Source organism: Taurulus bubalis, assembly GCF_910589615.1.
Source record: "Taurulus bubalis genome assembly, chromosome: 11".
Taxonomy (NCBI): Eukaryota; Metazoa; Chordata; class Actinopteri; order Perciformes; family Cottidae; genus Taurulus; species Taurulus bubalis.
This window is the reverse complement of record NC_136599.1, coordinates 23350646-23372141: the sequence shown is the minus strand read 5'-3', so window position 1 is coordinate 23372141 and position 21496 is coordinate 23350646. Positions and strand designations below refer to the sequence as shown.

General features: G+C 44.3%; 2 protein-coding genes across 9 annotated transcripts; one reads left to right on the top strand and one right to left on the bottom strand.

Moving 5' to 3' along the window:
- Positions 1-4844: 4844 nt before the first annotated feature.
- rassf11 (Ras association domain family member 11) lies at positions 4845-6316 on the top strand (the record flags this gene model as incomplete). Its single annotated transcript, XM_079225878.1, has 2 exons — positions 4845-4947; positions 5028-6316. The coding sequence occupies 2 exons, from the start codon at positions 4845-4847 to the stop codon at positions 6314-6316; spliced, it is 1392 nt and encodes a 463-aa protein (XP_079082004.1).
- A 1541-nt stretch (positions 6317-7857) lies between these two features.
- csde1 (cold shock domain containing E1, RNA-binding) lies at positions 7858-21407 on the bottom strand. 8 transcript variants are annotated; one of them, XM_079226299.1, is made up of 21 exons: positions 21365-21407; positions 18031-18738; positions 15682-15864; positions 14841-15039; positions 14560-14726; positions 13946-14041; positions 13706-13803; positions 13541-13622; positions 12938-13066; positions 12708-12833; positions 12362-12577; positions 12099-12269; positions 11847-12011; positions 10548-10655; positions 10214-10392; positions 10002-10114; positions 9780-9899; positions 9499-9677; positions 9229-9392; positions 8584-8716; positions 7858-8470 (listed from the first exon to the last, which is right to left on the bottom strand). In XM_079226299.1, exons 3-21 carry the CDS (start codon positions 15838-15840, stop codon positions 8423-8425), a joined length of 2652 nt encoding a protein of 883 aa, XP_079082425.1. In that variant the 5' UTR covers positions 15841-15864; positions 18031-18738; positions 21365-21407; the 3' UTR covers positions 7858-8422. The 8 variants fall into 8 exon arrangements, with proteins under 8 accessions (XP_079082425.1, XP_079082427.1, XP_079082426.1 ...); XM_079226301.1 differs by having other exon boundaries at positions 12129-12269; XM_079226300.1 differs by having other exon boundaries at positions 13955-14041.
- Between the last annotated feature and the right edge of the window lie 89 nt (positions 21408-21496).

The following is a 21496-nucleotide window of genomic DNA, read 5'->3' as shown; positions in this document are numbered from 1 at the left end:
TGTAGAAGGGAAGTGTGAAGCCCTGGGCTGGTCTGTGCAATATTAAACTCCTTCTGCCTCTCACGTGTAGCCTGCCATGCCCACACGGGACACGCCTGGACGAAACGGAAGGGGAACTCATATATGTCCAACTCTATTTTAAGTTGTGCATGTGCCCACAGGACTCCCTGACAGGGCACAGGGTGGAGACAAAGAGACGGGGGGAACTTGTATTATATAACACCCTGTGGGGCACAAGTGGCTCTGCACATGTTGGGTTGGGTTTTTAAATGGGTGCTCTGAAAATGAAGATGCAAAAGGTTTGACAAAATTGTTACAGTTGGGTAAACAACTTTAAGTTTCCAGGAAATAAGAAGAAGAAGAAGAAGAAGAAGAAAGTAAAAATGTAAGCACAAGTGGAATGGGTTAGAACTTTATTGTAACTTTTGTCTAATTTAAAATAATATCCCATAATGTGATCTTTGCGCCTCACATTAGTGATGTACTGAAGTCCGAGTGGTGTTGTATTCTATACTATTGAGTTCGTCTTTTGAGAAAGACACTGTTTTACTATCTCGTTCCCGTATGCCATAGCTGCTCTGAATAGTGCTTTGAGCTACATGCTAATGTTAGCATACTAACATGCTACTGGTGGTAATAATGCTTACTTTTTTAACCATCTGAGTTTAGCATTTTAGCATGCTAGCATTTGCTTATTAGTACAAAACACAAATGATGTCAGTTTTGCAGGTATTCAGTCGTCCATCTAGAAAATGTTTGACCAGTCGATTGCACGAGAGGAAAAGTCAGGAGATCGCCACGGTCAGTAGGATTTATCTTTATGGGACGAGTAATGTTTGTTCCCATTCCGTGGCAATCCATCCAATAGTTAATGAGATACTTCAGTCCGGACCAAAGTGGTAGACCAATCAAAATTGCCACACCACGCCGTTAGCGTGGCTAGTGGGGAAAGTAATATCCACCAGGCCTTGTAGACAGGTGGAGGCGACGCCCCGACAAATAGACTTAGTACCAGTCTCTTATGGGAATAACTGAAGAAAGTTAATTTTCTACAATTTCAAAAGAATATAAATATTGAATTAGTTCGGTAGCAAGTCTGATCCAACGTTAACAGACTCTCCGATTTCCTGTATATTATCCGGTATATATATCATATCTAGCCATGCAGAAGGTTTTAGCTTCATTTGTCGAGGTTTTTTTATATAGCTTTGTTCTCTTTAGCGCATTGGAAAAATGTACATTTGAAAAACTCAACAGCGACATGCTTTTTCCAAAAGCAATTTCCATTTTAATTTCAATTGCTGTCAAACCTTTTGAAAGTCATGTTTACTGCTTTGAGCGCCCTAAACAATATTCCATTCAACTCAATGCTATCAGGAAATACAATGGAGTCTCTACCATCTTTAGTCATTTTGGGTTGTTGATGTCATCGCACAGACTTTGCCATTCACTTGAGTCACACTTCTGCTTCTGTGCAATTCGAAGACACTAAACAAGCCATCTATTTTTAGGGAATGTGATCCTAAATGTCAACGTTCCTCTCAGGTTGCAACTAGCGAAAGAGATCAAGTTAGTCATGGCAGTTGAGCCAAAAGAAATAAAAATGCCAGACAGGAGCTTTTAGGACATTTTGTAAATTATGTTTTTCAGTAAAATACATTCCATAAGCATACTTTTAAAATACATTCCAGCTAAAACCTTTATGTTTATGGTTTACTGGTGATTACATCTGAACTGGTTACACAAGCATCAACCGTTTCCTTGAATGCTAGAGATGAATTTAATCCCCTCATGTTTTTGCCGATGTGCTGTTCGGACTGCATCTCCTCAATACAAAACATGTTGTATAACAATGTTATAATAAAGAAATGCAATGAATTTCCTTTTAACAAATTGTGGTTTCTACAAGTTTGAGGGGGGAATTCTTTCATGCTGCACTTCCACAGCCTTCGCCGAATTGCACAAACCATCAAAGGCAAGTGGCAACCAATGCACAGGCTGACATGAATAAACACTTCTCCGAGGAGTTTCTCTTCCATGGTCTTGAGAGATCTGGCTGCTCCTCGCCATGAAAAGAGATTATCAGCAGCTGGACGTGTGGTTGACAAGAGCAGGCGGGAGCAGGGAGTCCAAAGCTCCCCGTCTCATATTGCTCTTATCATCATGACCCAGGCTGTCAGACACTACCAAATTACAACAGGTGTCCAGCTCATCAGTCCGGTTGACCATGCAGACAATTTCCTGTGGCTTTCACTTCTCTGATTAATCCAAAACGTCATACAATAAGCAAGGAGAAGCAGCAAAACATGCTGTGAACACCAGAATGCAATAAATGCAAAATAATCACCTCTATTTATATCTCCGATGTGTACTTCAAGTTGGTGTCACATGACAATGTTTTGTTTGGTCTTGATACTATTAGTGTCAGGTTAAGTGGTGACTACAGATCCTCCCTGCATGAGGGACGACATCTGAAACCTGTGCTCCTCCAACAGCCACGCAGAGACTTCTGGCATAACAAAGAGGATCACTGCAGCATTACAGACGCATTAATGCACTGCGTTGTCTGCAAGTGTGACCTGCAGAGTTCAGTACGTCTCACATCTTTTGTACGGTCAGTGAAAAGCAAAACAAACACACAAAAAATGGCGAAAACTAAAAGCTGCACTAAGTAACAAGCAGCGATGTATACAAGCAATCTACTGGTACTGGTACTTGTATTAGCCTCAATGTGGCCACATGGTAGCAGATTGCATAACTGGGCACCCAAAATATGAATTACTTTGCTGGAGCAGAATGCGAGATTAGCCGTGAACACTCACTACTTACATGCTTTTGTTGGAGTGATGATGACAATCTAGCTTGTTAGCTGCCTTTTTAAAGACATCTAAAAGCTTCAAAATTCACAAGTGGAGTATTTAATGACGTATTATATATTGTAGATTTAAAAAAAAACATTAAATTCAATTAAGCTTGTTTCAACCACAGACCCTATTTCAGGCTTCTAACCAAATACTCATTCATAAAACCCATCAACTCTGAGAAGAGGGAACCGGAAGTGCCAAAATGCGTCCTTATTCCTGGGTTTTTAGGTCTCATTACTTCCTGCAGCACTCTATGAGAGAGTACTGTATGTGCTGCTTGGTTGTAATACTCACTGGTTTCACAGTTTACAAGTTCAGTGTGTTTACATGTTCCGTCTGGATTGCAATCAGCCTTCCTGTTTGAAAGATAGAGGAACACCCAGATCTAAAAGTGGCACAACACTGGAGAATGCACGTATACAGGACTGTTTGTTTTCAGGGACGGCAAGTTTCACAAGACGGTTTAGATCTCACCACCACAAAAGGCATTAAATTAATACAGCAACAATTTCACATTTTAGAATCTCATTATAATAGTTTATTTAAAAAAATAGGGTTTGCTGATTGGGCTTAAGTTACCTATATAAGATGGAGGTGGTGTATTAATGTGTGTGTGGAGTCACACAGGGTACCGTCTAGATCAGGGGTGTCAAACATACGGCCCGCGGGCCGGATTCGGCCCGCCAGGGGGTCCAGTCCGGCCCGCGGGATAATTGTTTCAATTGCAGGAAAAAATACATAAACTACCTGAGTTGGGACTAGAACCACTGATCTGCTGATCATAAGACAGGCGTTGTAACCATTGAGCCACAATTGAGTGCAACACTGTGAGTGAATCTGCAGAGGAGAGCCCAGGCAGGTAAACAGTGGACTGAGGTCTGAATCTTTGGTCTTTATGCTTCTAGTTTCTTGTAGAAATACCTTAAAATAGGTTTTATCATCCAACAACCTTCACCAATGATTTAAACATAAAGAAATATTGTCGTTATGTATGCTTTATTATGCTAAGATTTTACTGTTCCGGCCCACTTGAGATCAAAATGGGCAGCATGTGGCCCCTTAATAAAAATGAGTTTGACACCCCTGGTCTAGATCAATTATAGCTGGTTTAAATCAAAACTGTGGAACTTTTAAATAATAAACAGGAATAGTATATGAATATGAATTATCATATTCTCATAAAACACACAGTACACTTTGCAGCTACAGCTTCCCGTGGTCTGGTGTGCTCAAGGTGGCTAAGGTGGAACATTTTAGATAGATATTGTTGTACAACCGACACACTGAGTGGGTTTGCTGACTTTATGATTTTGTTCTACAGCATCATACAGCTCAGAAGGAACACAAAGCTAGTTTTAGAACTCTCTGGAAAAACGACACACACACACACACACACACACACACACACACACACACACGAAAGGCTGTTTGACTGCAGAAGAAATTTGCCTGAGTAATGTAACACTGGAGATTTACTTCATACACCTTCCCACTATGTCATGTTATGAGAAAAAAAAACGGTCTCTTCCAATGAATATAGACAGTGTAATTACATTTTTGCTGTGTTTTTTTTTTCATGCAAAATGAATCAGATGCAAGATGGGTGGGATCACAAGCCGTCCCCCAGTGGTAGGTGACTTCAGGAATTCTAATTGCTCCTAATTGCTCAAAGTTCCTCCCGACCAGACGGTTCCCCCAGAGCAGAGCGGTCAAAGCATCTGTACCACACATGGGACAACACAAAGGAAAGGTTGGTGCTTTTAATATTTCCTTTTAAAGCCGTTATTAAGTTTGTTTTCTGTTAATTTAGTGTCCGTTTTATGGGGACACCGTCGCCTTCTATCACTTAAAACTGTATGCCTTCAAGCTCGACTGACGTATGACAGATAACAGAGAACGTGAAGAGGGGTCCTATCGCTGCCTCCCCCACTTCCCCTAACATCGTACACGTCAATGTCCTCAAATAACAGATCGGGCCCAATGGAAGTGAAGGTGTTGGTGGACGGTCTCCCCCGCGTGGTTTGTGGCGTTACAGAGGAAACAACATGTCAAGATGCCGTCATAGCGTTGGCTCAAGCCCTGGGTATGTATATCCCTCTCACTGCGTGGTAAAACGATTTATGTTCTGACATGCTGACAACTAACAGTCGTCCTTCTCTCCAGGGCGGCCCGGGCGCTACACGTTACAGGAGAAATTCAAAGACTTTGAGCGGTGCATGGCCCCCGGCGACTGCCTCCTGGAGACTCTGGAGAAATACGGCGAGCAGGCGAGAGAGGTGCGGCTCACGCTGCTCCACAACGGGCCCTCGGCCTGGGATGACATGAGCAGGGCAAAAGTGGGTCGATACCAGGCCTGCCCGCCGCCGCTGAGGAGGAAGGATGCGGGCACCAGGACGCGGCGGGTCAGCGCCTCTCTGGGATTGCATCGTCAAAGCTTGCCCCCGCTGTCCTGTTCAAGGCAAGAGGCCGAGCGGCAAAAGAAAGAGGACCTGAAAGGGCCGAAGAGAAAGTCTCTGACGCTCATGGAGGAGGCCTGGGAATGGCTGGAGAGCCTGGGGAAAGGGAAGGTCTACAGCACTGCCCCTGAAAAGGAAAGCAGTAAGAGGACTGATAAAAGGAACCGCAGCTCTCTGGGCGTTTCTCTCACTGTTGAGGAAGGTAACGCAGGTCGAAGCGGTAGAAGCAAGGTCAGGGGTCAGAAAGGTCTCAAGGCAGACTTGGATCATCAAACGTCCTGCTGCATGGGAAGTCAGACGAGGGGGAAAGAAAGCAATCGCGCGGCTTTGTCCGGTTCAGGCGATGCGGCAACGAAAGACGAGAAAAACGGTCTGAGAGAAACCGTAATGCGCCAAATCAGCCGTCTGCAGGACTTGCAGGTGCGGATCGCGCACACGGACCGGCTGATTTTGGAGCTCGAGGACAAACAGGGGGTTCGAAAGGCCGAGCGGGAAGTCCGGCAGAGGACGGTTGAAGAGGAGACGGAGCAGATCCAGTTTTGGGAGAACGAGTTGAAGGCAGAGGAAGGTTACGAGAAAGATTTGCAGCGCCAGTTCCTCGAGATGAGAGAGAACGCCGCCGGGTGCAAGGCCAAGCTGGAGGACTACAAGCGCAAAATGCAGGGGCTTGATTTCTTCGTCACTCAAGAAGATTCTCCCGACGCAAGAGCTGCCATCCCGACTAAGGACCTAAATCGGCAACGATCCGAACCAGATGGGGACTTGGATGTCGGCAGGAAGTTCCCGCCCAGAGAGGACTTGAACCCTCCTCACGCTCGAGTTCCTCCCAGTCAGATAAAGGAGCGGCGGCCCACGGGGCCCACCGAGCTGAGGGAGTGGTGGACGCGCTGGGCTCAAGCCCAAATGCCTCAACCGCAGAGCCAGAAGGCGCCGATTCACCGCTCAGAGCTCACCATCTATCTGGGTGGCACCAAGTCCCAAACACTAAGTCAGTAAATATTCGGGATGCTTCCTTGCACACCATTTGTACGCTGTAGTATTTGTAACGCAGCTAGCAGTTTAATGTTGAATGTATATCAGAAGGCCTCCTCTGAGTCAAGCAGGAAGTGCTTCCATAAAACAAAAGTATAAATTAAACTGTCTTTTTTGTGTGTACAGCACTCAAACTACATATTACATTAAAATTACAGCGACATGAGAGACATGATGGATTGGACGATGCTTTTCTCTGCACCTCAATACATACATACAACTGCACGTCTGGAGCAAGTTCAGAGGGGTGTGACTGTATTGAAAGAGCACTCTGCATATGCACCTTTGTGTTTTTGTAACAATCCTTGGTGTATATTTCTGCAAATTTATTTATGGGGTCATTTCTTGCCCATAAGTGAACACTGGAGTGTATTGTTCTTCATAATAAAATAGTTCATGCTTGAATATGTGAAATATATATAAATAAAATACAGGCTCTCTGAAATAAGACGATCACAAAACAGCACAGGATTTTCATAAAACTTTAATTCATTTCAGTCAAGACCATTAACAAAAGTACATGAGAACCTCTGTCCGTGGTTCAACAGAAACCCTGTGATCTCCAAAATTGTATCCCCTCCCCCCCAACCCCCGACTGTAACTTAAGTGCAGAGGCACAAAGAGCTCACCCACCATGTCTCAGCGCTCAATAACTTTTATCCTGATTCTTAATGCTTTTTTTCTCCTTTTTTTTTTTAAACTGAATTTGTAATACTTTGTCTGTCATTTTTAAAGTTAAATTTGTTTTCTTATATCTGAAGTATGAACTTTCATTAAGCGAAAAAAACAAAAACAAAAAAAAAAGCACACATTACATACAGTATAGTTCAACCCACAGGTTTGGGATGCATTTCAGTATTTCTACTAAACAAAAAAAAGCCACCCTAAGATTGTTCTGAATCTTTTGGCGGTTGGCTGGGAACAGAAGATAAACCTAATTGTTTGTTTCATCTTTTTTTTTTTTTGCTTGTGGTTTTTTTTTTATTTATTTTTTTTAGGCACCTTATTCTTACTTAATTCATTATTAGCAGATTGAGTTTCAATGGAAAAAAGCAAAAATATGTGCATGAAAAGAAAAACAGTATAAAAGAACTGCAGACATAAGATGCCACAAGGAATTCTGCACCTGGGAAAAATTGCTTGAGTGGAGCATGTGAATACCAAAAAAGGTATCGAAAGGCTCCAGATTGGTAAAAATAAATCCCGTTAGATCAACTACATTGACGTTCACATACATCACACACACATACATCACACACACACACACACACACACACACACACACACACCATGCTTTCACTTCAGCTCTTCAATAAAGCGTTTTTAAAACTGCTCAAAAAAACGAGCAGAGAAGAATCTTCAGTTTAAGCTCGCACATGAGAAATATGATCCTCCTTATGGAGGGAACTTTTGCTTTGCTTTATGCGTCTTGTAGGAAAGCATACAATAGTGGAAACTTGACAATGAAACCATTTTGTTTAAGTTTCCATGGGTAAAGGAGCAAAAATATGAGGGGGAAGAAAAGAAAAAAAAAAAAAAAAAGAAAAAACGAAGCGGATGCTCAAATACATGAGACACCACCAGCCAAACTCCTGGACAGATTACAGGTGCAGAATTCCAAAAAAAAGAAAAAATAAGCAGATTCAAAAGATCGGGACATGGACAGCCACACAGTCATCAATCTGATTTATAAGAGCCGAGACCCTCAGAAACAAATACCTCCGGTACACACTATAATCACTTCTAGGATACAACACACACACACACACACACACACACACACACACACACACACACACACACACACACACACACACACACACTGTAGTGTGGAACTCTGCATCAAGTACATCATACATGGGCGACAGGGAACTGTGGAATGAGAAAAAGTTCCCTCGCAGGCATCAATGGGGACAAAGATTACACATGCCAATTATCGTGCGTGTGCGCGCGCGCGTGTGTGTGTGTGTGTGTGTGTGTGTGTGTGTGTGTGTGTGTGTACGTACGCATGTGTACGTCAAATCAAATTTCCCTTTTCCCAACTCCAAACAGGGTGGGGCTTTGTATTGCTCAGTCGATGACGCCGGGCTGGCGAGTCTTGCGCTCCACATTAAAGCCCTGTGTGGAAGGGCACAGAATTACAAACATTAGTTCAAGTGGTATTTCAAATAGAATATTTATTCACACACACACACACTAAAAATGTGCCGACAGTGCGGGCTTGGACGCACCTTTGAATTGTCGGGACCACGGGGCTGTCTGACTATTACCAGGCGAGGAGCGCTGGCGTCGTCGAGGGTGATGCTCTTCAACCGGTTCACCAGTCGATCCGGACGCGGAGTTGCCACCGGTTTAGGCCCCTCGCTGCAACATGAGATGTCAAGGTAAGTAAGCATGTATATACAGGGTTCATACACATTTCCATGGCCAAACATTTTGTGAAATCTCAGTGTAAACATGAAAGTGAGAAAATGTAGTATTTAAACTAACAATGAGAATACAAAGCATACAGTAAACCTTAAATGACAGATGAATGAGACAGTTTGATTCAAATAAACATACATACATACACACACACACACACACATACATACATATGCCTGTATGCTTATATTTTGAGCGTCTTTCTTTTAAAAGCATATTCATTATTTCAAACTCGGCGTAAATGAACGTCATGAACACATTAATATAACAAATTTCCGTGATATTGCCACAACCTTTGGTATTTTATCTTTTTCAAAAGGACTTTTCCAGGCCTGGAAATAACCATTTTAAAATTCCATGACTTTTCCAGGTTTTCCATGACCGTAAGAACCCTGATATACACACACACAAATATAATGGCTAGAACCACAGCCAGGTTCTGCAGCTCTTACCTGACTCTGCGTACGTTGCAGGCACTACATTTTCCTGTGCGTTGATTGAGGACAACGGAGAACTCCACCTCATCCCCGGTCTGGAGCTCGAGGCCGTCTTGCACCTCTTTTACATGGAAGAACAGCTTCTTGCTCTCACCAACTTCATATGTGATGAAGCCAAACTGGTAGGGTGGGGGGAAGGAGATTGGAAAAAAACAAACACAAGTAATTTACCACAGCATAACTGGTGCTGTAGTCAGTTACTTCAACACGGGAAACAAAACCTACCTGGTCTTTGACACACTCCACCATCGCTTTGCGCTGAGGGACCACGTTACAGGCCATCTTCTGTCCAGTTTGGGAAACTGTGCAAACGTGGAACTTCACAAGTTCTCCTTTCTGAAGGCAATCGGCCTTGTTTGACATACCCATGATTCCAAAGGGATAATTCTGGCCTTTAGTTGTACCTTAAAACAATCCAGAAGGGAGACATCTTAGACACCTTATTCTAACCAAAGAAAACACCGTGCTGTAAATGGTCGACAAGACCGTGATAACTTGGCACCAACCTTCCTCTGTGATTTCAATAAGCCCTTGGTATTCCGTCTGGGAGGGGTCCACACTGCGCAGGGGACGGATGACCTTCCCCATCATCACCGTCGCACCAACATCCTCGCTGATGCCATTCACTACGAGTGGAGAACAGTGGATTTAACATACCCATGTATATATTCTCACACCTGTACAAACACTTCCACCAACAAAAGCAACATATTCAAATCCCCTCATACCTGCAGCCACTTTGGTAACCTTCTCAGCACTGACTTTGTTCCCTTTTCCCTTAGAGAGCGTGTACTCCACAGTGTCGCCCAGCTCCAAGTTCTCCAAGTCCCCACACATTTCACTGCAGGGAGAAAGAAAAAAGAAAAAAGAAACATTTATACTCAGATTTGAATTGGCAGATGTTACCAGAAACGGCGACCAACTCTTCCGAAACCTCTACCTGTAGTGAAAGAAAATCTCCTGGTCGTGATTTGCCGTCTCAATGAAGCCAAAGTTGTCCTTAAGCGTGGCGACAAATCCGAGCAGTCTCTTGGCGTTGGAGGCATTGCGGTTGAGGACCCGAATAGACACGGCACTCTGCAGGCCGGTTCGCTTCACTTCGTTGATGGAGAACTCCACCTAGAGGACAAACATGAAGAAGTCACACACAGACTCTAAAGCACCACTAGCAAATGTAGCCTCAAACATTGGGCAATATTAGGAGCTTTACATTGTATTTTTACTCTTTGGTGCATCTCAAGCAAAGTAAGAGTGCAGCTTCCCTCAGTACATACCTTGTCTCCGACCTGTGGGTACCCTCCTCCCTCTAGGTCCTTGTTGTGGTACGGCACCGTGAGCTTCTCGCCACAGTCTTCATATGCAATCACGCCTTCCTCTGCCTCCTACAGAGAGAGGCAACAAGTTTGCATAATGAACGTCACAAACGCTGCCGAAGGCAAGGCCGATAGGCTCACCAAGGCTACACCCGCGTCCCCGTCTCAAGATGATTTAAAGGGGCATGTAGTGTATTAGGAGATGGTGTGCAGACAGCCCACACAAGCTTGTGAGATTCCGGAGCAGCTGAGTTGGTTAGCGTCGGCCAAGTCTACTGCGACAGCTGAGTTATAGCCACCGCTATGCAGGGCTGCATAATTACCCGTCAGTATTGCAGTTTCACCGGGAACCCTTCTGCAGTATGCGCATCATTTATCCCCCTCCCCCCAGTCAGTTGCGGTAATTGTCTGAACCAATTGCGGCATGCATTTGCCGGCATTATCACCGAGAGTACAAATTAAGCGGCTCCTTTTATGCTTCTTAATCCGTTGTTGTGATCATGCCGCAACCAATTACTATAATTGTTTTGTGTGTAAAAATGTCTTAATTTCAAGTGCGGTAAAAAATAAGAGGATAAGAAGTCCACCGAGTCAGAGACCGGAGAAGAAGTTCATTAAATGAAGGTGCTGAATGGGAACACAAGTCATGTTGTACCACCTCATATGTACCACCGTTCGATCATTAATTGTGCAGCCAACTCACTGAATCAGTGAAACAAAGTTTGAGGGCATGTTCCTCAGGGTTAATTGGGGATCAAATACCATGCTGTCAACGAAAGAGGTGAAGGAGGCAATCGGCGGGCCAGAAGCCGGCAAAGACCAACCTTTTCTACAACTTTAGCCTTGAGAAATAAGAGAAACAAGACACCCGTTAGACAACAAGGTCCATGTCACACTTGCTGCATTGTTTGTCAACTGTTCCAAGTTAGGTCTAGGAATCGAGTAACTATTTACTTGACTACCGTTAGTGAAAGGCACAGACTGTTGGTGAGAGTCTGAATACGTTTGCTTTGGTGACTTGAGTTTAATCATGTGGCTTCATGCACAACATCTCAGTCCTACCTTGTCTTTTTTCTAAACCAACAAGGATCATGAAGGACCATTGGATGAGAAAGAAAAGAGGAAAATTAGAACTAAAAACAGAAATTGGAAAGAGGGGTGATGTAAAGGACGACGAGGCTATTGTTTTGTTTGTTTTTAAAGCACTGGGTTTGTTTCAATGCACCATAATATTAGTCTAAATATTGTGCATCATGGTACCTTTTCCTTGGTCTTGGTGGGACTGACGTTCTTGGTGTTGGTTGCCACAACTTCCTTCTCCACCACACCCATAAAACGCTGCTCAGACTGGGTATGGAAGGACACCGTGCCCTTGGGCAGCTTCTTGATGCGCACAGCGTGGTTCCTCTGAGCCGACAGCATGTCCTGGGGACAGCGGGACATTCGATTTAGCTTGCAATCCACAAATAACCAAAAATAGTGCCCGATTAAGTAATGAGACAGAATACATACTTTTGTGAAAAGCTTATAAACAGGACCTACAGGCACAACAGTGAACTCCACTTCATCTGAGATGTGCAGTTGGCTTTCCTCCAGGACTTCACTGAAGTGGAAGAACATCCTGGCGTCCCGGTCGACGCACTTGATGAAGCCAAAGCCGTCGCGTATGGCCGCGATCACGCCCTGAAGGAGATGGGTAGTTCAAAGAATGTGGACTTCATTTTTCATCTCGACAATAATGCACTACATTAATGATCGCTGTAAGGAAAGCCCACCATTTCACGGGTCTCCTTGGTGAAGTCGAACGTATCCGGGAGGATGTCGATGTTGGTAGCCCTCTCCAGCTTGTCCCTGCGGTCGGTGGAGATGTTGAACTGGATGTGGTCCCCCTCCAGAAGGGTCACCTTGGACTTTGTGTCCTTCTCGCCGAACGGCAGCTCCTTGTCGTTGAACCCAATGCGGGAACTGATACGGCCCGGTAGGGGGTCGTTCTGCGGAAGACGCATCAAGGAAATATTTTATGTTCTCGGTTCGTGGGTCACGAGTTCCACACTGGCTTTTACTGCCAAAGACTTTACCGAACGCATCATTCAACCATTCGCCAACTTGTGATCCACTTGCCTGGTTTTTGGTGGGGACCTTGGGAATGACCTTGACGACAGTGCCCTCAAACTGCTCAATGCTGATGTCCTCGAAGATCACCGTCCCCTGGGGGAGCAGCCTCACTTCGGTGGCCACCTCTTTACCCTGTGGGCCAAAAGAACATGAACAGTAAACAGCTGTACAGACACATTCAGCCGGTTATCAGGTACTATGGGGTATTTTCCCAATGGTGGAGGCGCAACACCTACATTTCTGTCCTTGATGGTGAACTCGACGTCGTCTCCAGCCTGCAGCGCCTCAAGATCACCCTTGAACTCGCTGTAGTGGAAGAAGATCTCCTTCACCACGTCGGCCCGCTCAATGAACCCAAATGCCTCCTGAAAGACAACACAGGTTTGAACAGAACATGTAAGGTACATCGTCGCGACACTGACAACGGGAGATCCTGCCCTAAACAGCACAGAGGGTTAATTCATGGGATTAAAACCAGGGCTTGCAAATGTTGAGGCCAAAGTTACTCACATTCATAGATTAAATTTGTGATTTTATCCACGTATTTAACTTCAGACAATATATCATGATTGTATTTATATGTGTGGTAAAACTAATGGTATGGAACCAGAGATAATAATTTAGCATTTACATATCACCAACATAATCTTATCAAAAGCAGATATGCGTGTGTAAAAAAAAAAACAAGCTCGTGGCTAGGTTGGTAAGTCTTCTGTACAACTGCTTTTTACGTAGTGCAGTTTTGTATTTTCCCCCCAAGTCACTAAACAAAGATGTAGCCGTATTATGTCTAATCTGCACAATGGGACAGGTCCATGTAATGATTAGTGTGTCCTTACCTTTGTAGCACACACCACTCCCTGGCACCTCATTTGCTTTTTCTTCACAAGTTGAATATTACGAGCGCTGACTGCACCGGTACTGAAATGCGAGAACGGTTCAATATAAACAAAGTGCAAGCTGAGAATGATTAAAGTCGATAGCGATGCAGCGCGAAGACTTACTGCTTGTTGGTTTCCATGTAAAAGCTGACTTTGTCGCCCGTGTCCAGGTGGATATTTCCCTCCACGTCATCAGGGGTGTAGGTAAGGTAGAACACCTCCTGTGGAGAGACAGCGGTGTTAAAAGGGGCCGGGACCTAACTTTAACATTCAACAAATGTTGTTAGGATGCTGTCGATATTGTCAGAGTCATATGATGCATTTTTGTTTTTCTAAGTGTAGCAATGCGGTTTCTCAACTTACTCCACTTACCCCGTTTCTTTCATAACAAACGCTGCCGGTTGGCACCTGGCCAGGAGCCGATTTTCCGTCCAAGTGCACCGGGATCGCCGAGACAACCTGCAGAGGAGGAGAAGGAGGAAATGACAAGACAGAGGCCGTTAGCACAGTGCTCTGCCAGTTGTAGGTTGAATATTAATTGTAATTGCAAAGCCCGATTAAAATAGCAGATGTAATGGATGAAATGGTTGAAATTCAAAGTAACAGGTAGACGTATTATGTGTGTGCATTTTTGTATTATCTTTAAAGACCTGTACATGTGAGACCAACTGCACTATACTAGTTGCGGTGAGCATTAACATGTAATGAATACACCCACTGGGCAGTTACATTAATCACTTGACCATATTGATTCTATAGATATTCAGCAACTCGGCTTAACAAGCCGATCTGAAAACTAAATGTTTTCTCAATCTTGATGGAATAGCTTAATTTAGATGCAGGATTTGGAGGTGGCAAGGGGGGGGTGGTGTTTAAAATTGAACAACACCCCCTAGCCGAAAAAAAACACAATGGGCCATATAAATGTTCAATTGACAGACAACGACAGAACCAAAAATAAAATGGTGTTCCTTAACTGGATGAATATAACCATGCAGCACAGTAAAGGGATAGGCGTGCAGGTCTGGCCCCACCTGGCCCGAGATGCGCTCCTCTGGCAGCACCTCTGGCTTTATCTTTAGCAGCTTCACTGCTATGGGCTTGCCAGTGCGCCTGTCAGAGGATACCTCAAACTCTACATCATCTGAGGACAGAAAAGCGAGAGAAGAAAAAAACAAACAAACAAACAAACAACATTTTAGCACATTTTCTTTTCCAGTTGTGCATTTATTGATGTCACATGTCCAAGGCCCCTCACCTCCTATTTTAAGCTCCTGCAGGTTGCCATTGTACTGGGAGCAGTGGAAGAAGAGACGGGCCTGACGTTCGGAGCACTGGATGAAACCGTACGACGTCAGGAGCTTCTCCACCACACCAGTCTCTCGGATGCCGGGCCCCGTGCCGTTAGCATACGCAGTGTGCCCATTGTTATGGAGCATGCCTGGGTCAAAACTCATCTGGGGGTAAAGAGAAGAAGCAAGTGTTAGAATGCATCCAGTAGTGCATCAACATGAAGCAGGCAAAATTAAATTTAAAAATTAGGTCGTAGTTTAATGTAGTGTTTGATGCCAACCTTAAAAAACAAAACAAACACTTCAAACATGCAGGTACAGCAAACTTCAAGAGGAAGTGGGGAGTAGGGGAAGCAATAGGAAAGCTACATCGAAGTCTTCTGGGGCTCTCTGGCCATCGACGGAGGGGAACACACGTAATACCCAAATTGAATTTCTGAATAATTTACGCCATTCAGTGAAAAATAAAAATAGCAAAAACTGTGCGGCACTTCCTGGTTCTATTCCAAGCTTCATGCACTTCAGATTCACTGTTTGTGTGATGTGATTTTAGGCCCAAAACAACAACGCACTGACTAAACATTTCATGCAATTCTTGTTAGACGAACAAGACGTTCAAAAACACTTCTCCTCGTCTACCAACCAACCAGTGATTATACCCGAGCATCAATACAAACCTGCCAAAACACCCGGGTTAAACTCGCTCTCCACTACAAAACCATGCGGTTAGCGAAAGTCACACGAACAACAGCAGCTCACGGAGCTGTTCAAAGTCAAGCGCGGGCACCACCGAACATGCCCTCTTACTGATCTCTGATACAAGGGGGTCCGCTTGTGTTTTTTGCTTCCCGGGTAGGGGTGACAAGAGACGGAGGAGGAGCGGGGGATGGGCACGGGATCAGTGGAGGTAGATGGGGCGGAGTCGGTGTTGCGGGCCACCGGGGGTTCGGAGGAGCCTCTCTCCATTTCTGACAGTGGGGATAGGATATGCTGTTGGGAGGAGGCGACAGCTTTGACAAGGAGCATAGTCACCCACTTTTCCAGATATCACAAGTCGTTTTGTTATTACGCCAAAAACACAGGTGTCATCCAGCATCACGTAAAATACTCCGCTGATCTGACGTCATTTCCTACAACAGCCAGTACCCATGCACCAATTATCGCAATATACTACTTCTCAGATGATGTTGTATTATATTCAAACCCATCACAACCACCAACACTCTAATCCTGACATCAAAATACCAAGACGCAAGAAAGCCGCATGGCCTCTACGCAACGATGAGTCTGCAACTGTGACCATCTCACATTACGGCATCCATCGATGGTAGACTAAACAAAAAAAATTATAATATTAACCAACCTCTTTGCACAGCCACTTAAGGTGAAGAAGTTGGAGTGTAGTGCAGCGAATGTAACTCACGATCGAGGGAAGTAAAACTACTGAAAGTTGGAGGACCGGAAAATGCAAATGAGGTCAAACAGGTGCGTCTACAGTGGATATAGTTGGTGATGGGTGATGAGGGATGGGGGGTCCCAGAGCAGCCTCAGGCCTTTGTACTGCACTCAACAGAAGACATGACAGAGGTCTTCCATGCTTCAAAGCCCTTCAAAGAAGTGCACAGGCCGCATGCCAGAGCATTTGGTTCGGATGCCTGTGCAGCGATTACTCTTAAACGTCTACATAAAAACTATAGTTCAATTCTGATGGGCAAGTGCCCATTTCATTCATTTGTCTTTAACCAACCCAACTAAGGCTTTACTGTTGTGGCGCAAAGTAAAGATGCAATTTTTTTTTTTTTTTTAATATGACCAAATTTCCACCGTCTAAACCAGCAGATCACCTCTCACCCTGCAACTTTACACCGGACAAGAGGCTAGTCTCTGGAGCCCGGAAAGGATGAAGGAGGTTAGGCCATTCACAGCAGAGAGAGATGCAGGGCAAGGTGGGTGGATGGGTGCTCGATGGGGGTGAGGCACGTAGAAAAGGAGGTGGGAAGGTGCAACTTACGGATCGGCCATATGGCGACAGGCTGAGTCCGACGGGAGAGGTGCTGCTCAGGTCAGCGCTAACGAACGCGGTCGGTGGCGACGCAGGCAAGGTAAACTCAACAAAGCCTTTCCAGGGGCTGCCCATATTTTCCCATAAACTCAGACCGAACTTGCTCGAGCACTTGCTGAACTTGATTTCTTGTTTGAATGTTGTTGTTTTTTGCTTGACTGTTAAGCTCTATTTGTTAACTTTTTTTTTTTCCTTTAATGTAACCACACAATGATACACCGCTGGATGTCTGCAAGGGTGAAGAGAGGAACAAACATAACGGGTAAGGCAGATAGGTCAGCCAGTGTGCCACGTGTCAAACAAAAAAAAATATCTGTGGGCTTAGAACAAGACTTTAAAAGTACAAATATATAAAAGCTGGGTGTGGGGAGGCAATCAAATAATTGTCACACTAAATTGAATAACCAGTTCAACTGTTTGGAGGTGGTGGCTGCTCAGTTCAGCCCGCTACAGTTTTACCAACAGCCGTCTCTAGCAAATAGCAATGTAAAGGTCACTGACTAACCAAACGATCAACTCGGTATTACAAATAACACGCCGCATCTTTCACCAATAATTCTGTCTCTGTGGTTGACGGTGTGCTAATTGCTGTCCATTTTGAAATTGAGAACCCCAAAGTGGAATCATTGAGGCCACAAATGCCGATCCAGTTTGAATAAGAAGCAATTGTAAAAATAGCACTCACGCGCTTAACAACGTCCGACTTTGACAAAAGCGCTGTTGTTCGGGTTCAGTTACAAAAAAAGAAAACAAGCTCTGCATTGCAGCCTAAAATAAGCACAGCTGGCCAAACTAAAATCAGAATTGAGCGTTTTGCAATCTGTATATAATGGTGCACAAAGTGGGACATTACCAATTCCACCTGACTTGCGCTTTCAATTGTTTTTTTCTGAACTCGGCATTACAGGGAAATATTTTCAGCAGACAGTGTGTGTGTGTGTGGTGGGCAGGGGGAGGATCATTCAAAACATGACAAATTAAATCATAAGTTGACAATACAAAAGTACAAAAGTTAGACTAAACAATTGAAAAAGTACAGTTGTCGTTAACATGATAACTATCATGTTATGAAGGGAACACCGACTGAGACCCACCTTTCTTTGTCGTCTTGAATCTCGTAATTCTCAGGATCTCGTCTACTAGGCAGTTCCTGCAGATCTCTTCATGCACACAGTTGAACACACATACACACGCACGCACGCACACAGTTGTTACAGGTTTCTGGCACAAGTTCTAGATGGTTGCATAAAGCGAAAAGGGGGGGGGGAATCTAGCGCCAAAAAAAGGCAAACGCAGGTGCAATAACACTGCTGAGGGAAAAAAAGACAATGAAAAAAAAGTGAGAGGAGTAGAGAAAAGGGGAAAGATGGGGAGGAAACTATGGGGGGAAATAAAACTAGCAGATAGCAGCCCACTCCACACCCCGGTGGTGAGTCGGTGGTGTGGTGAGGATGAGGAGGGCTAGGAGCAGCGTTGGGACGTGTGCTTTGTCAAAGCTGTTGAGTAGGCACAAACTTCTGGTTTCAGATCAGTTAAGTCTTCTCAGAATATGCTTGGGCGCAGGATTGCTTCTCTTCTAGGTTTCAATTGGGCGGACGTGTGTCTTCTTTGGTCGTTTCAGGATTTGGTTGCTTCGTGTGTTGTTGTTTTTAAACCCTGGAAGTGATCCTTTGTTTTTCTACGCGTCTTCAGTGTTGCAACTTTTGCTTGTTTTGGGAAGGTTTGTCTTCGGTTTCCTTATGGTGATCTGAACTTGAAGCAGTTGCGGATGGTACAAAAATTCAGTTCCATTTCACTTCATACTGTTGGGGGAGAAAAGCACAATTGGTTAGCCGAGCAGAATATCGGCCGTCACTTTGAAATTAAAAATGGAAGAAAAAAAAAAAAAAAAAACAAGGACCAGTGGCTTGAAGATATATTGAGAATACTAGATTATTTGCCCACATACTCATAAGAATAAAAAAAGAAAAAGTTTTCCCCAGATGCCTCTGAACCAAATCCCACAACGCCAGCCAGCTGACTGGCCGGCAGGAGCTGTGGATCAACAAGTCAGATTGTGCATACCTTCAGTTCGGGCCATGATATTTATGGCTCCATTTCTAACCGGGGGCCATTCTTTTTTTATTTTAACTCATCTTACAACTGTTTTGCACACTTATTACATTCATCTGAGGCCCACTAACCAACCAAGATGAATTACATGTGTGCATGCGTGTGAATTTTGCTAGAAACTCATTAAGTTAGAGCAGTGTTGTTGACCTAAATAACCAGCTTTGAAAACAAGCTGGGCACATGATATATATTCTGCTGAGACTGTGTTGCAATAGCACCCATCTCCTACACTGCCCAAAAAGTTAAAACATAATGCAAATGGTCTCCTAACCGAAGACAAAGGGGGCTGTGTGTGTGTGTATATGTGTATGTGTATATATATATATATATATATATATATATATATATATATATATATATATATATATCCTTGGTAATCATATCCAAATGTCAAATCCAGATTAGCCAGCAAAGCATGGTTTGTGTTTACATTTGGAAGGTTTAGCTGGGAAAAAAAACATAGCCACTGGTACGAAAGCTGTACAATGCAGCAATAGTACAAATAAAGAAGTCAGTTATCACATGATGGGTTGGTTAAGTGGGTTAAAGGTTGCGAGCAGCTGCAAGGTACATGGACGACTGTTCGGTGAAAACAACCTTGGTTCTTCTATTCGCTTCTTTTTTTTTCCCCTTCAGCTTTTGGTGACGCAGTAACAGAAAACATAAAAAAAAAAAATTAAAAAAAACACACACACACCGTACCGATTTTCCGTCAGCACTTTCTAATGAGCACGAGGAATACGATACAGCCAATTTCGGTGATCATGAAACAACAAAGACTATCGGGGCCGTACAAGACGACCCCAGTCACGACAGAAAGGGGCTACTACGCCCGTGATCAAGTCTCTGGTCTCGCGTACTGGAACACGACGGCGCAGCCCCGTCTGGGCCCGAACAACACCGCCCTGACAGCACCGACCATGTGACCACCGAGCGATCCACCATACTCAGCTGGAACCGCTAATATGGCCGAGTCCAACACGTTGCAGCACGAAAACGCCATCGAAAAATGTCACGTTTAAGCTAGCCAGTTTACGTTCATGTCCAAGCACGTCAAACTCTTTAAAAATAATAATAATAATGAAAACAATATGTGCCGGAACAATCGGAGATGGGTTGCGTTTCGTATTGTACAGTTTGCTATTCAAACTAACGCACACGGTGACTGAAGCATCTTAATGACCTTGTCTGGACGAACACAACCAGACAGATTAGCATCTCATGCTAACGTGGTAAACAGCCATTATACCCCTCGGGCGTTACAGACTTTCAGATGGAGATTAATTCACTGCGACAGTGTCATTGCGCGGCAAGTTAGCTCCAATAGAGAGCACGTCTGGCACATCTTTAGTTATTTGGTTGTTATCACGAGTACGTGGCATAGCTCGGAGGTCTGGGCATAAAGTTCTCGTAAAGTACGCACACAATCGTGTCGTTCTTGTGCACCGATACTAGCGTACCAGTCTCCACCAACAAAAACTACGTTTTTAAATGAGTTGTGGTTCATTCTAAAATGCACACTTGGTTTGGGGGATTATTTGAGGCTTGTAAAAAATAAATAAAAAAATCGGAACCCGTCTTTTAAACGAGTAATTTGCGCATTTGAATGAAAACATATCTGTATATCTGGTAGCACTGCGCTCCCCCCCTCACCGACAGCGGATAGTCTGATAGACATTTGATTTAACCGACACATGACAGTTGGGAATGGTCGATATGTGACGCCGAAATAAAGCCTTGACCTTAAGCAATAACGTTAGTTATCACACGGACCATGAAAACGTATAGCGAGCTAATGAGGGTCTCAATAAATGGTCGGTGGTGTTAATTAACAGACTGACTAGATAACGTTATCGGAGCTTACGGCACGAGGACGCAACAAAGAAACTACTGCCAAGCGCCGCACTCAGCTCTGCTCAAGTACCGCGTCTGTCATTAATGTTTAACGCGTCCATCTCACAAAAAGCAGCCCCTCTTTTGTGACGCTACGCGTTTCAGAAACAGAGAGCCGTTTGTGTGTCTCGTTAACAACGTTGCGAGGCCGCTAGCGATGCTAGGTGGCTAACAAGCGGCTACGGTTAGCTAGCGTGCGTGTTGGACCGCTTGGTCCGTGTGTGTGTGTGTGTGTGTGTGAGATTTATGGCGAGGAAAAACACGGCTGCCCCCACCCAGGCCCGAGCTCTGCGTATGTCTAAAAGCTGGACAACCCGTTCACTTCGGAAGACCCGCAGGGTACAAAATACAAACGTCCTACTGACACAACTCGAACTAATGTTCGAAAGGTTCCACAAAACAGTAAAATTAATAAAAACTCACCCCAACAGCTTTCAGCACTGTCACCAGCGCCGCTAGAAGCAGCACGGCACATTACGTAGTGATTAGGGAGGCAGTTACCGCGATATTTGACAACGGTAGGACGTCCAAAGAGCCTGAAAGGGTGAGAGTGGC

Excerpts from the sequence above, each read along its gene's own strand:
- csde1 (XM_079226299.1), bottom strand. The coding sequence starts at position 15,840 with ATGGAGAGAGGCTCCTCCGAACCCCCGGTGGCCCGCAACACCGACTCC. Across the intron at positions 13,067-13,540 it reads GAGTGGTGTGTGCTACAAAG|GAGGCATTTGGGTTCATTGA; the intron begins GTAAGGACACAC and ends GTTGTCTTTCAG. Across the intron at positions 9,678-9,779 it reads TATTGAAATCACAGAGGAAG|GTACAACTAAAGGCCAGAAT; the intron begins GTTGGTGCCAAG and ends GATTGTTTTAAG.